A 13,302-nucleotide genomic window follows, 5' to 3' on the forward strand; every position below is an offset into this window, starting at 1 on the left:
GCTGGTTGGGAGAATGCCAAGAGTGTGCAAAGCTGTCATCAAGGCAAAGGACAGCTACTTAGAAGAATCTAAAATCTAAAATATATTTGGATTTGTTTAACACTTTTTTGGTTGGTACATGATTCCATATGTATTATTTTATAGTTTTGATATATTCACATTATTTATTTTGACAATGTAGAACGTAGGTGTGACGGGTACTGTACATATGCATAAATGAACACATCTTTCTATGAACTTGATCTAAATCTGTTGTTTGGGTAGATTTGGAAGATTGGACGATTCTTCTGGGCACTTATAACATGACGTGCTTTGATCGCAGAAGTGTGTGGTTGCCTAGCAACTTGGAACGCCGTGGGAAGACAGACAGACAGAGCGAGCGAGCGGGCGATCTAATAGTCTCTGTTTAGCAGTTTTGTTTTGTTTTTGTGCACGGATTGTATTCATTGAAGGACATGTCATCTGCCAATCCAACCGATAAACGGCCTGATATGTTAGCTAACGTCGGTAATGTTACAGGTTGTGTTTGCTTTGGTACTTGGTCAATGTGAAATAGCTAGTTTAGCTACTGACTATATCATGCTGATTTGCTATCCTGCTTCTGTGACCAGATCAACTGGTTGTTGTTAGACTTTACTATTTTGATCAGATAATATGTCAGCTGGATGAAGTATGTCATAGCTGCCAGTGAGATGAATTGTTTATCTACAAATGAACAGTAATCTAAACTATTGTAACGACAATTATTGTTTCTTGCCGTTAGCTTGCACAATGCCTGAAATGGATTCAACAACTGATGATTGATATTGACATTGGTAGCCAATAATATCAATGATGATATTGACGTTTGTAGCCAATATCAAGAGATAATTCTTATAGACAAACATTGGTGTCAGACTGCCTTGTTAACTTGTCACCAGTGCTTGCCTGATATCAGACATACCAAGAAGACAGAGGCAAAAATGGCTTCAGAGGCAGTGAAGGTAGTGGTCAGGTGTCGGCCGATGAATGATAGGGAGCAAATCCTGAATTGTAAGATGGTAGTATCAGTAGAGACGAGTAGGTGTCAGTGTTTGATCAAGAAGCCAGGGGCGAAGGAGGAGCCACCAAAACAATTCACCTTTGATGGAAGCTACTTCATTGGCCAAACCACTGAGCAGATGTACAACGAGATCGCCTACCCTTTGGTTGAGGTAGGCCTACAATAAATCCTACTACATTCCCACAACTTGATTTTGGTGGATTTCAAGCAGAAGCACCAGCTCTTGGGTTATTGGACACCTCCAGTAGAGATGTGAAACAAAATACATGTCACAGTTAGGAAACCAAGTGTGCCACTGCCACCTAAGCTACAGTATATCCCCTTGCTAATAACCTTGGAGCTCATCATTTAGAGAAGAGGCTGCTATCAATCTACTGCTGAAATTAATTGTTAGCATATCGGCATATATTGCTTAAAAAAGTCTACAAGCATGTAAATTTGTCTTTGCACTGAATGTGATGAAAATGTGATGGTTGATGCAAACAGACTGTTCTTTCTACTGACAGGGGGTGACTGAAGGGTACAATGGAACCATTTTTGCATATGGCCAGACTGGAAGTGGCAAGTCCTTCACCATGCAGGGGGTATCTGAGCCAGCAGCCCAGAGAGGGGTCATCCCAAGGGCCTTTGAGCACATCTTCGAGAGCATTCAGGTACAGTCTTCACCTTCACCTTCAATATTGCAATGCCACCAAGGATAAGTTGGTGGGGATCATTATTTTAGAATTGCTGTGGTTGGAAAAGCTGACCTCAGACAAGGCCTTTGTATGACTGGCAGGGCCTATTTGAATGGCCAGGTTGTATTACTGTAGGTCACATGAATGTGCTTCATTATCAAGTATTTCCTCTCAAGAATAGGTTCTTATTCATTAGTTGTCTTCTGTGTAAGATAGTGTGCAGAAAATACAAAGTTCCTGGTGAGGGCTTCCTACTTAGAGATCTACAATGAAGAAATCCGAGACCTTTTGGGAAATGACACCAAACAGAAAATGGAGGTAAGAAAGCATAGTACCAGAATATTAGAGGGGTATTCATTTTTTAAGTAGTGCACATTTATGTTTCTGACATAGAGGTTGTTTCTTGCCATGGGATGATAGGACAGGAACCGCTTCATTGTGCGGTGGGCATTTGTATTTCCAGCACAATGGTTGTTACCTTGGCGACTTAAGAATAGGACAGGGAAGTGTGTGCCTGTTTGTGAGTTTGTTAATGTGTCCTCATATGATGACAGGTTTGTTGTTTGTGTGCATGTGCTTGTTGGCGAATGTCAGCTGAAGGAGCACCCAGAGCATGGTGTATATGTGCGAGACCTCTCCTTGCACACAGTGCACAGCGTGGGGGAGTGTGAGCGCATTATGGTGCAGGGATGGGGGAATCGATCTGTGGGCTACACCCTGATGAACAAGGACTCCTCCCGCTCCCACTCAATCTTTACCATTCACATGGAGATCTGCAACACAGGTGAGATCACCCCTCTGTCTGTGCATCAACACACACAAACTCAGTTATTCACAACCTGCCTCTACAGATGTGTCACTAATACACACATATTCAGTGAGTTAAACAGAAACTAGTGAGGAGGCTGGAATGTTGAGTCATATTTCTGTATCTTTGCAATCCATGGAACTAAAACAGACCTATCAGCTGCATAAATAACCTCAAAAACCATATACAGTGCCTTCAGAAAGTATTCACACCCCTTGACTTTTTCCACATTTTGTTGTTACAGCCTGGATTTAAAATGGATCAAATTTAGATTTTTGGTCACTGGCCGACACACAATACCCCATAATGTCATAGTGGGGAAGAAATGTACACACATTTTTACAAATGAATAACAACTGAAAAGATGAAATGTCTTGAGTCAATAAGTATTCAACCCCTTTGTTATGGCAATCCTCAATAAGTTCAGCAGTAAACATTTGCAAAACAAGTAACAATAAGTTGCATGGACTCACTCTGTGTGCAATAATAGTGTTTAACATAATTTTTTTAATGAGTACCTAATCTCTGTACCCCACACATACAATTATCTGTAAGGTTCCTTGGTCAAGCAGTGAATTTCAAACACAGATTCAACCACAAAGACCAGGGAGGTTTTCCAATGCCTCACAAAGAAGGGCACCTATTGGTAGATGGGTAAAAGAAGCTGACATTGAATGTCCCTTTAAGCATTGTGAAGTTATTATTTACACTTTAGATAGTTTATCAATACACCCAGTCATGACAAAGATACAGGGTGTCTTTCTTAACTCAGGTGCCGGAGAGGAAGAAAACGTCTCAGGGATATCACCATGTTGCTAATGGTGACTTTAAAACCACTACAGAGTTTAATGGCTGTGATAGGAAAAAACGGAGGATGTCTCAACGACATTGTAGTTACTCCACAATACCAACCTATGCGTTCTATGGAAAAGAATGAACGATGTGGAAGGTGTGTTCCATGACGCACAAGCGGAGAGGAACTGAGCTTCAAAGGAGTTGCATTATTTTCCAGGGAACGCATAGAGCCCCGAGTTGATTATCCCTTTTATACCATTAACACATTTGCCTGTAGAAATGTGTTCAAAGTCCATTGAAGTAGCTAGCAAGTTTACTAGATAGCTAAAGTACTAGTTGCTGTGGTAACCAAACAAAGAGACTTGTTAGTTTAGCTAAACAAACCATCAGTCCTAGCTTGCTATTATGAAAATCCAAATTCAACAACACCAATAATGCTTTCAATCCGACTTGCTTTCAAAAGCAGCTCAAACAAAACATGTAAAAATGAACTATAGCCATTCAATTCTACTGTGGACATAATGCACGCCCTAGAATGCCCTTCAAGCTCATCAGAAAGGAGTATTCAACAATCATGGTATAACAAGTGTTATGTTTGGGGCAATTCCAATACAACACGTTACTGAGTACCACTCTCCATATTTTCAAGCATAGTGGTGGCTGCATCATGTTATGAGTTAAGGGGGGTCCGACCCAGTACTAGATTAGTGTACCTAATAAACTGTTCAGTGAGTGAAACATTAGGAACATTGGCTCTTTCCATGAGACTGAACAGGTGAAACCTATGATCTCTTAAATCACTTGTTTAATCCACTTCAATCAGTGTAGATGAAGGGGAGGAGACCAGTTAAAGAAGGATGTATAAGTCTTAAGACAATTGAGACATGGATTGTGTATATGTGCCATTCAGAGGGTGAATGGGCAAGACAAAAGATTTAAGCGCCTTTGAACAGGTATGGTAGCAGCTGCCAGGCACACCGGTTTCATAGTGTCAAGAACTGCAAAGCTGGTAGGTTTTTCATGCTCAACAGTTTCCCATGTGTGTCAAGAATGGTCCACCACCCAAAGGACCGCCAGCCAACTTGACACAACTGTGGGAAGCATTGGCATCAACATGGGGCAGCATCCATGTCGAATTCTTTCGACACCTTGTGGAATCCATGCCCGGACGAATTGAGGTTGTTCTGAGTGCAAAAAGGGATGCAACTCAAAATTAGGAAGGTGTTCCTAATGTTTTGTACACTCAGTGTACATAACATAATAGTCTGCATATTGGTTGTGATCGAGGAGTAGCTGGTGAACTACCAATGGAGACCAGTTGCTGCAAGGTGCCTTGTTCAATTATTCTCAGAGGACATGTCTTTTACTCTGACCTAGTCTCAAAGGCTTCCCCCTGGATGTGACATGATTTTCCCTCCCTCTCTCAATGACTATTAACTATCACATTTCTTAATTTGTTAATTTAGCTACAGTACCAATCAAAAGTTTGGACACACCTACTCATTCAAGGATTTTTCTTTATTTTTTTACTATTTTCTACATTGTAGAATAATAGTGATGACATCAAAACTATAAAATAACACAGATGGAATCATGTACTAACCAAAAAAGTGTTAACATATTCAAATATATTTTATGTTTTAGATTTTTCAAAGTAGCCACCCTTTGCTGATAAAAGCTTTGCACTTTTGGCATTCTCTCAACCAGCTTCACCTGGAACGCTTTTCCAACAGTCTTGAAGGAGTTCCCACATATGCTGAGCACATGTTGGCTGCTCTTCCTTCACTCTGCGGTCCAACTCATCCCAAACCATCTCAATTGGGTTGAGGTCAATCGTTTGTGGAGACCAGGTCATCTGATGGAGCACTCCATCACTCTCCTTCTTGGTCAAATAGCCCTAACACAGCCTGGAGGCGTGTTGGATCATTTTCCTGTTGAAAAACAAAGGATAGTCCTACAAAGAGCAAATCAGATGGGATGGCGTATTGCTGCAGAATGCAGTGGTAGCCATGCGGGTTAAGTGTTCCTTGAATTCTAAATACATCACACCTCCTCCTCCATGCTTCATGGTGGGAACCACACACGCGGAGGTCATCCGCTCACCTTCTCTGCATCTCACAAAGACATGGCGGTTGGAACCAAAAATCTCTTATTCAGACTCATCAGACCAAAGGACAGATTTCCACCGGTCTCCTCCTGTTACTTGAATGCTGCGAAGCATTTATTTGGGCTGCAGTCTGAAGTGCAGTTAACTCTAACTTATCCTATGCAACAGAGGTAACTCTGGGTCTTCATTTCCTGTGGCGGTACTCATGGGAGCCAGTTTCATCATCGCGCCTGATGGTTTTCGCGACTGAACTTGAAGAAACTTTAAAAGTTCTTGACATTTTCCAGATTGACTTTTGATTTGATTAACACTTTTTTGATTACTACATGATTCCAAATGTGTTATTTCATAGTTTTGATGTCTTCACTATTATTCTACAATGTAGAAAATAGTAAAAATAAAGAAAAACCCTGGAATGAGTAGGTGTGTCCAAACTTTTGACTGGTACTGTATATTTACATACAGTTGAAGTCGGAAGTTTACATACACCTTATCCAAATACATTTACACTCAGTTTTTCACAATTCCTGACATTTAATCCTAGTAAAAAGTAGCCGGTTTCGGTCAGTTAGGATCACCCCTTTATTTTAAGAATGTGAAATGAAATAATATTAGAGAGAATGATTTATTTCAGCTTTATTTCTGTCATCACATTCCCAGTGGGTCAGAAGTTTACATAAACTCAATTAGAATTTGGTAGCATTGCCTTTAAATTGTTTATCTTGGGTCAAACGTTTCGGGTAGCCTTCCACAAGCTTCCCACAATAAGTTGGGTGAATTTTGGCCCATTCCTCCTGACAGAGCTGTAACTGAGTCAGGTTTGTAGGCCTTCTTGCTCGCACAAGCTTTTCCAGTTCTCCCCACACATTTTCTATAGGATTGAGGTCAGGGCTTTGTGATGGCCACTCCAATACCTTGACTTTGTTGTCCTTAAGCCATTTTGCCACAACTTTGGAAGTATGCCTGTCGTCATTGTCCATTTGGAAGACCCATTTGCGACCATGCTTTACCTTCCTGACTGATGTCTTGAGATGTTGCTTCAATATATCCACATAATTTTCTTTCCTCATGATGCCGTCTATTTTGTGAAGTGCACCAATCCCTCCTGCAGCAAAGCACACCCACAACATGATGCTGCCACCCCTGTGCTTCACGGTTTGGATGGTGTTCTTAGGCTTGCAAGCCTCCCCCTTTTTCCTCCAAACATAACAATGGTCATTATGACCAAACAGTTCTATTTTTGTTTCTTCGGACCAGAGGACATTTCTCCACAAAGTATAATCTTTGTCCCCATGTGCATTTGAAAACCATAGTCTGGCTTTTTTATGGCGGTTTTGGAGCAGTGGCTTCTTCCTTGCTGAGCGGCCTTTCAGGTTATGTTGATATAGGACTCATTTTACTGTGGATATAGATACTTTTGTACCTGTTTCCTCCAGCGTCTTCAGAAGGTTCTTTGCTGTTATTCTGGGATTGATTTGCACTTTTCACACCAAAGTACGTTCATTTCTAGGAGACAGAACACGTCACCTTCCTGAGTGGTATGACGGCTGCGTGGTCCCATGGTGTTTATACTTGCATAGAATTGTTTGTACAGATGAACATGGTACCTTCAGGCATTTGGAAATTGCTCCCAAGGATGAACCAGACTTGTGGAGGTCTACAATTATTTTTCTGAGGTCTTGGCTGATTTCTTTTGATTTTCCCATGATGTCAAGCAAAGAGGTACAGAGTTTGAAGGTAGGCCTTGAAATGCATCCACAGGTACACATCCAAATGACTCAAATGATGTCAATTAGCCTATCAGAAGCTTCTAAAGCCATGACATAATTTTCTGGAATTTTCCAAGCTGTTTAAAGGCACAGTCAACTTAGTGTATGTAAACTTCTGAATTTCTGACCCACTGGAATTGTGATTAAGTGAAATAATCTGTCTGTAAACAATTGTTGGAAAAATGACGAAGTAGATGTCCTAACCGACTTGCCATAACTATTGTTTGTTAACAAGAAATTTGTGGAGTAGTTGAAAACAAATTTTAATGACTCCAAAATAACTGTTTGTAAACTTCCGACTTCCACCCTATGGGCTGCAATTCAGCTGTTAGCTGCCAATGTTGTACACCATGATTGACAAGCTAACCTTATATACAGTGCATTTGGAAAGTATTCAGTCCCCGTGACTTTTTCAACATTTTGTTATGTTAAAGAATTATTCTAAAATTGATGAAATAGTTTTTCCCCTCATCAATCGACATACAATAAATACCCTGTAGTGACAAAGCAAAAACATGTTTTTAGACATTTTTGCAAACTTATAAAAAATACAAAACTGAAATTTTACATTTACATAAGTATTCAGACCCTTTACTCAGTGCTTTGTTGAAGCCCCTTTGGCAGCGATTTTACTGAGGAGTGGCTTCCGTTTGGTCACTCTCCATAAAGGCCTGATTGGTGAACTGCTGCAGAGATGGTTGTCCCTCTGGAGCACTGTCAGAGTGACCATCGGGTACTTGGTCACCTCCCTGACTCAGGCCCTTCTCCCCCGATTGCTCAGTTTGGCTGGGCAGCCAGCTCAAGGAAGAGTCTCAGTGGTTCCAAACTTCTTCCATTTAAGAATGATGGAGGCCACTGTGTTCTTGGGGACCTTCAGTGCTCCAGTACCCTTCCCCAGATCTGTGCCTTGACACACTCCTGTCTCGGGGGTCTTTGGACAATCCCTTCATCCTCATGGCATAGTTTTTGCTTTGACATGCACTGTCAACTGTGGGAGCGTATATAGACAGGTTTGTGCCATTCCAAATCATGTCCAATCAATGGAATTTACCACAGGTGGACGGACGCCAATCAAGTTGTGGAAACATCTCAAGGGTGATCAATGGAAACAGGATGCACCTGAACTCAATTTTGAGCCTCATAGCAAAGGATCTGAATAGTTATGTAAATAAGGTATTTCAGTTTTTTATTTTATAACATTTGCAAAAATGACTAAAAACCTGTTTTTGCTTTGTCATTATGGGGCATTGTGTGTAGATTGATTTTTTTTTTTTTTACCTTTATTTTACTAGGCAAGTCAGTTAAGAACAAATTCTTATTTTCAATGACGGCCTAGGAACAGTGGGTTAACTGCCCGTTCAGGGGCAGAACGACAGATTTGTACCTTGTCAGCTCGGGGATTCGAACTTGCAACCTTTCGGTTACTAGTCCAATGCTCTAACCACTAGGCTACCCTGCCGCCCGGAGGAACAAAGTTAATTTAATCACATTTAGAATAAGGCTGTAATGTAACAAAATGTGGAAAAGGAGAAGGGGTCTGAATACTTTCCGAATGCACTGCATACGCAGTGTATCTAGATCTCAGGGTCCAAAAAAGGGAGAGGAACTAGTACGGCAGATTATGACAGCTAACTCAACCATAATGCGTGTTCTTGTCTGTGTTAGCACTTGGCTTTGAGGCCAAACATTCACTGTCTGTGTCCTGTGGTCTCAGATTCAGCTGGCGAGGACCACCTGCGTGCTGGAAAACTGAACCTGGTAGACCTGGCAGGCAGTGAGAGGCAGTCTAAGACTGGTGCCACCGGGGAGCGGCTCCGTGAGGCCACCAAGATCAATCTGTCCCTGTCGGCTCTGGGCAACGTCATCTCTGCCCTGGTGGATGGCCGCTCCAAACACATCCCCTACCGAGACTCCAAGCTGACCCGGCTGCTGCAAGACTCCCTGGGAGGGAACACTCGCACCCTGATGGTGGCCTGCCTCTCGCCTGCAGACAACAACTATGAGGAGAGCCTGAGCACCCTGCGCTACGCCAACAGGGCCAAGAACATCCAGAACAGGCCCCGCATCAATGAGGACCCCAAGGATGCCCTGCTCCGAGAGTATCAAGAGGAAATCAAGCAACTACGCGCCCTCATCTCTGGCCAGCTGGGCAGTGGCAACCTGTCATGTGAGAACCATGTTTTTCTCCACACTTTGTCTTACCATTGAGAGTAAGAGTTTTCACATAGAAGATCAAACTGCTAGGTTATTATGTATAGTCTAAAATTGGATTATTCTCCATTGTACCATTTTCATCAGCACTTCTGGCTGGTCAGTTGTCTGCGGGGCCTTCTGCTGGTCCATCAAGGCCACAGTCTAGCAGTACTGAGGGGGAGAAGGAGAAGATTAAAGAGGTGGGTAGGGTGCTCTTCCACTGGGTTAGTTGACTGAGAGGCTGTTGAGTGGGAGGGGTAGATGAACTGACCTATTTGTGACCTCCAGGAATATGAGGAGAAGCTGGCCAGGCTTCAGGCTGAGTATAACGCTGAGCAGGAGTCCAAGGCCAAGCTACAGGAGGACATAGCTGTTCTGCGCTCTTCATATGAGACCAAGCTGTCCAGTCTAGAGAAGTCTAGGGCCAGCAGAGGACACTATATTACCACGGCTGGTACCGTTACAACATCCCTGTCTACATTAGAATAACCAACCAATTCATTATCACACCGTTAGACAACCATAGCCAAGGATTTTAATAAGATATTTTATTAAGATAAATACCTTTAGCACTCAAGTGTATAGATGTTGCTCTAGTACTTGATACTATGCCTTGTTTTCTCATTGCCTAGAGTCAGAGATCTCCATTCTTATGAAACAAGCTCTTGAGGAGGAATCATGCTGTGTCACTGCTGCCCCACATGAGCATGCGGATTTGGAACCAGCCCTGGCCAAGGTACACATGCCTCAAGTTCCCAGTACTTGTGGATAACAGGTTATGCATGCATTTTGTAGAAGTACACATCAGAATGGAGCGGTCCCTTTAATGACGTGTGTAACTTCTCTTCTTGTAGGTGAGCCAGACACAGACATCTCGCCAGGTGACCAGTGTCCAGACAGAGTCTGAGGGGGAGGAGAATGCAGACTCCCCTCCCATTGGCACCCCAGGCCCTCTGGACCAGAAGCATGTCCTCGAGAGGTGAGTGACCACACATCCACAATATACCCTTTGTATAACATCATGTCCAGTGGTGTGATAGTGTGACTTGGTGCCCTGTCCGGTCTCCAGGCTGCAGCAGTTGGAGCAGGAAGTGGTAGGAGGGGAGCAGGCTCGGAACAAGGAGTTACAGCAGAGACACCGACAGAGGAAGACCCTGGCAGACCAGAGGAAGAAGCAGCTGATTGAGGCCCTGGCAGAGAACCGTGAGGAGAGTGACAATGTGATGCTCAATGTCTACGACTCCATCCAGGAGGAGGTCCATGCTAAGAGTCGGCTCCTAGAGAACACCCAGGGCAAGGTGGGACATCTTCATGGCAAATAAATGCCAGATGAATGATTTATCTACAAGCACGCATGTTCCTGTACTAGATTTCTTATGCACATTTTTATTATTGATTCTGATTGCTGATTCTGTTAAGAATACATTATGAACTGTGATATAGATATAAGATTTAAGAGTAAACCTAAACCTGTATGGTCTAGTTTTAAGTGGTGTTCTCCTGATGTGATTTCACAGCTGAAGGCTGCCAAGCTGGAGATCCGGGACCTGCAGGCGGAGTTTGAACTAGAGAGAAACGACTACCTGGCCACCGTCCGCAGGCTGGAGAGGGAGGGCCATTTGCTGCAGGCACTGCTGGAGCGCATGGCCCCTCTGGTCCGCCGTGACTGCAACTACAGCAACCTGGACCGCCTGCGGAAGGAGGCCACCTGGGATGAAGACGGTGCCACCTGGAGGCTGCCTGAGGTGGTGGTGCAGAAAATGGCCCTGCCATCAGGTGAGTGTAGGACGGGGAGAAATTATGTTGTGAGGATTTCTTTGAAGATAGGATTAATGTTCACATTTTTAGTGGATGGACTTTTTGTGTAGATTTATATGTTGAGATTGCGTGGATCCTCTGTCCCATCTCTCTTTCAGCAGTAGCTCCTTCAGCTCAGAGGCTCTCTGTACGCAGGAGCTCAGTGGCTGACACAGGAGAGTCCTTTCAGGTGGGTACTCATCTTTTTAAAATGTTCCATATGGGATATGAGAATTAAAACATAAAATGTATATGGTCCCTCATTGTTGCCTATGTTTTGTGCAGGATGATGAGGACCGATATAAGGAGATGTTGAACCGCAGCGACAGCGAGAACTTTGCCAGCAACTACTTCAAGCCTAAGAGAGCCAACCAGCTGCTGGGCGGTGAGCCACTGAAGGGACTGGGTAAGACCAGGCGCTACAGGCCCTTCCCCTGACCCCACAGCCCAGGCTACAGGAGGGAGAGCAGATCTGCTCACTAAAAATGTACTGTGTTTACACAAATAAACTATGTTAGCCTCGCCCAGCCCAGTGCATTTTCACTGCTCTTACTGTAAATGTTATACATGGATAGTGTTTTTCTTACGGAAAACTGCAGAGGGCACTCTTATCTGAGTTCAACTGTCACTGGAGTTACAACTCAAATCAAATGTATTTATAAAGCCCTTTTTTACATCAGCAGATGTCATAAAGTGCTTATACAGAAACCCAGTCTAAAACCCCAAACAGCAAGCAATGCAGATGTAAAAGCACAACTGTGACTGAGGTGTCATTAATGTTAACATAAAAACAGGCAAACTATGAATTGGTATTTAATAAGGTGTGCAGGTCAAAGGGGGAGGTGCCTGAAATTATAAGAAAATAATACAATTCAGATACTTTTGGAATGAACATTCAAATAACATGTGACAATTATAGCACCACATATAATACCAATGTACTGCTTGCTAGTATGCAATTGTTTTATAAAGGTCCAAGTCAGTTACTGGAAACATTAAAAAGATTGAGCCTGCTATCCACTTAACTTCAACAGATCCTTTGCCCTATATTTGCTGTTGTCCCACTGAAGACCTCTTCCCCTGCAGCAGTTCACTCAGCACCCCAGGGGAACGGGACGCCTCACCTGACCTCCAGCGGCTCCAACATCGGCCCCTCACTCAGCACAGAATCCCTCCTCCCTCGCCCCTTCCGCCTCGAGTCACTGGGGATCACCCCATCCAATGGCAAGGTGAAGAGGAAGAAAAGCAAAACGCACATCCCCTATGAGGGGAACTGAGAGCTGGGCTAGAGGGGAACTCTTCTGCAACCTCTCAATTTTTACCTGCCACCCTTTTTGACTCCTAGAGACCTCACTATTTGTTGACTTGTTTTGGTAGAGTATTTCGTTAATTCACTGTGATTGACCCTGTGGTGTTGGTGAACTATTGAACTTTTGCTAACCAGCAATATAATGTCACATTTACATGGACACTTGGTCTGGCAATGTGATGTTACTGGTGTGTTTGTTTTTTAGTACCTTTTTAAATGTTAGCTAACATTATGCTACTACCTAATGCCACACACCATAGTGCTTGCACTGACTCTTAATGCTGTGATATGGTTTATCCAACCCTGAATGTATTATTTATCACTGTTGTGGTTTTTGGATGAACTGTTAATACAATATATTTTCTGTAGATCTTGTTCATTTCATGTCTAGTTCTCAATCACTTCACAGAATGCGTCTGGTTGTAAAATATTTAGCTGTGAGCATCAGTAATAGGAAGGTCATCTTCACCATCAGGGAAGAAATTAGATCTGAGAGCCAAACATGTTATACCAGTTTCAATGTGACATCAGATGGATGACTCAACGAGTGCTCTGCGGCCAGGGTGGTGTTGTCATATTAGCAGAGTGTTAACAGGCCACAGATGACCGTGTAGGTTAGCCTCCGGTTTCCTGGCCTCTGAAAAGATGTGTCAAAGACAAACCTCCCTGTTGTCTGCAAACAAGACAAGTGTGGAGCGACCTTGTGATCTCCAGGGAGCTGAGTGTCACAAACTTGAATTGGTTTTTACAAGCAATCTGAGCCACGCTTCCTCAGCAAAAAAATGTATTTAGCATTCCAGAAAAT

The 13,302-nt window shown here is 43.1% G+C and overlaps 1 protein-coding gene across 1 annotated transcript; it reads left to right on the top strand.

Moving 5' to 3' along the window:
- Positions 1 to 962: 962 nt before the first annotated feature.
- kif17 (kinesin family member 17) lies at positions 963 to 12,876 on the top strand. The gene is made up of 14 exons (XM_064967232.1): positions 963 to 1,193; positions 1,549 to 1,695; positions 1,936 to 2,037; positions 2,314 to 2,503; positions 8,913 to 9,365; positions 9,497 to 9,591; positions 9,680 to 9,850; positions 10,032 to 10,127; positions 10,246 to 10,370; positions 10,461 to 10,689; positions 10,909 to 11,167; positions 11,308 to 11,378; positions 11,474 to 11,594; positions 12,275 to 12,876. The coding sequence occupies exons 1-14, from the start codon at positions 963 to 965 to the stop codon at positions 12,463 to 12,465; spliced, it is 2,481 nt and encodes an 826-aa protein (XP_064823304.1). The 3' UTR covers positions 12,466 to 12,876.
- The last annotated feature ends 426 nt before the right edge of the window (positions 12,877 to 13,302 follow it).

This window comes from Oncorhynchus masou, chromosome 6 (genome assembly GCF_036934945.1).
Source record: "Oncorhynchus masou masou isolate Uvic2021 chromosome 6, UVic_Omas_1.1, whole genome shotgun sequence".
NCBI classification, from domain to species: domain Eukaryota; kingdom Metazoa; phylum Chordata; class Actinopteri; order Salmoniformes; family Salmonidae; genus Oncorhynchus; species Oncorhynchus masou.

Coding starts and splice junctions, on each gene's coding strand:
- kif17 (XM_064967232.1), top strand. CDS start 963: ATGGCTTCAGAGGCAGTGAAGGTAGTGGTCAGGTGTCGGCCGATGAAT. Junction 10,690..10,908: donor TAGAGAACACCCAGGGCAAG/GTGGGACATCTT, acceptor GTGATTTCACAG/CTGAAGGCTGCCAAGCTGGA. Junction 11,168..11,307: donor GAAAATGGCCCTGCCATCAG/GTGAGTGTAGGA, acceptor TCTCTCTTTCAG/CAGTAGCTCCTTCAGCTCAG.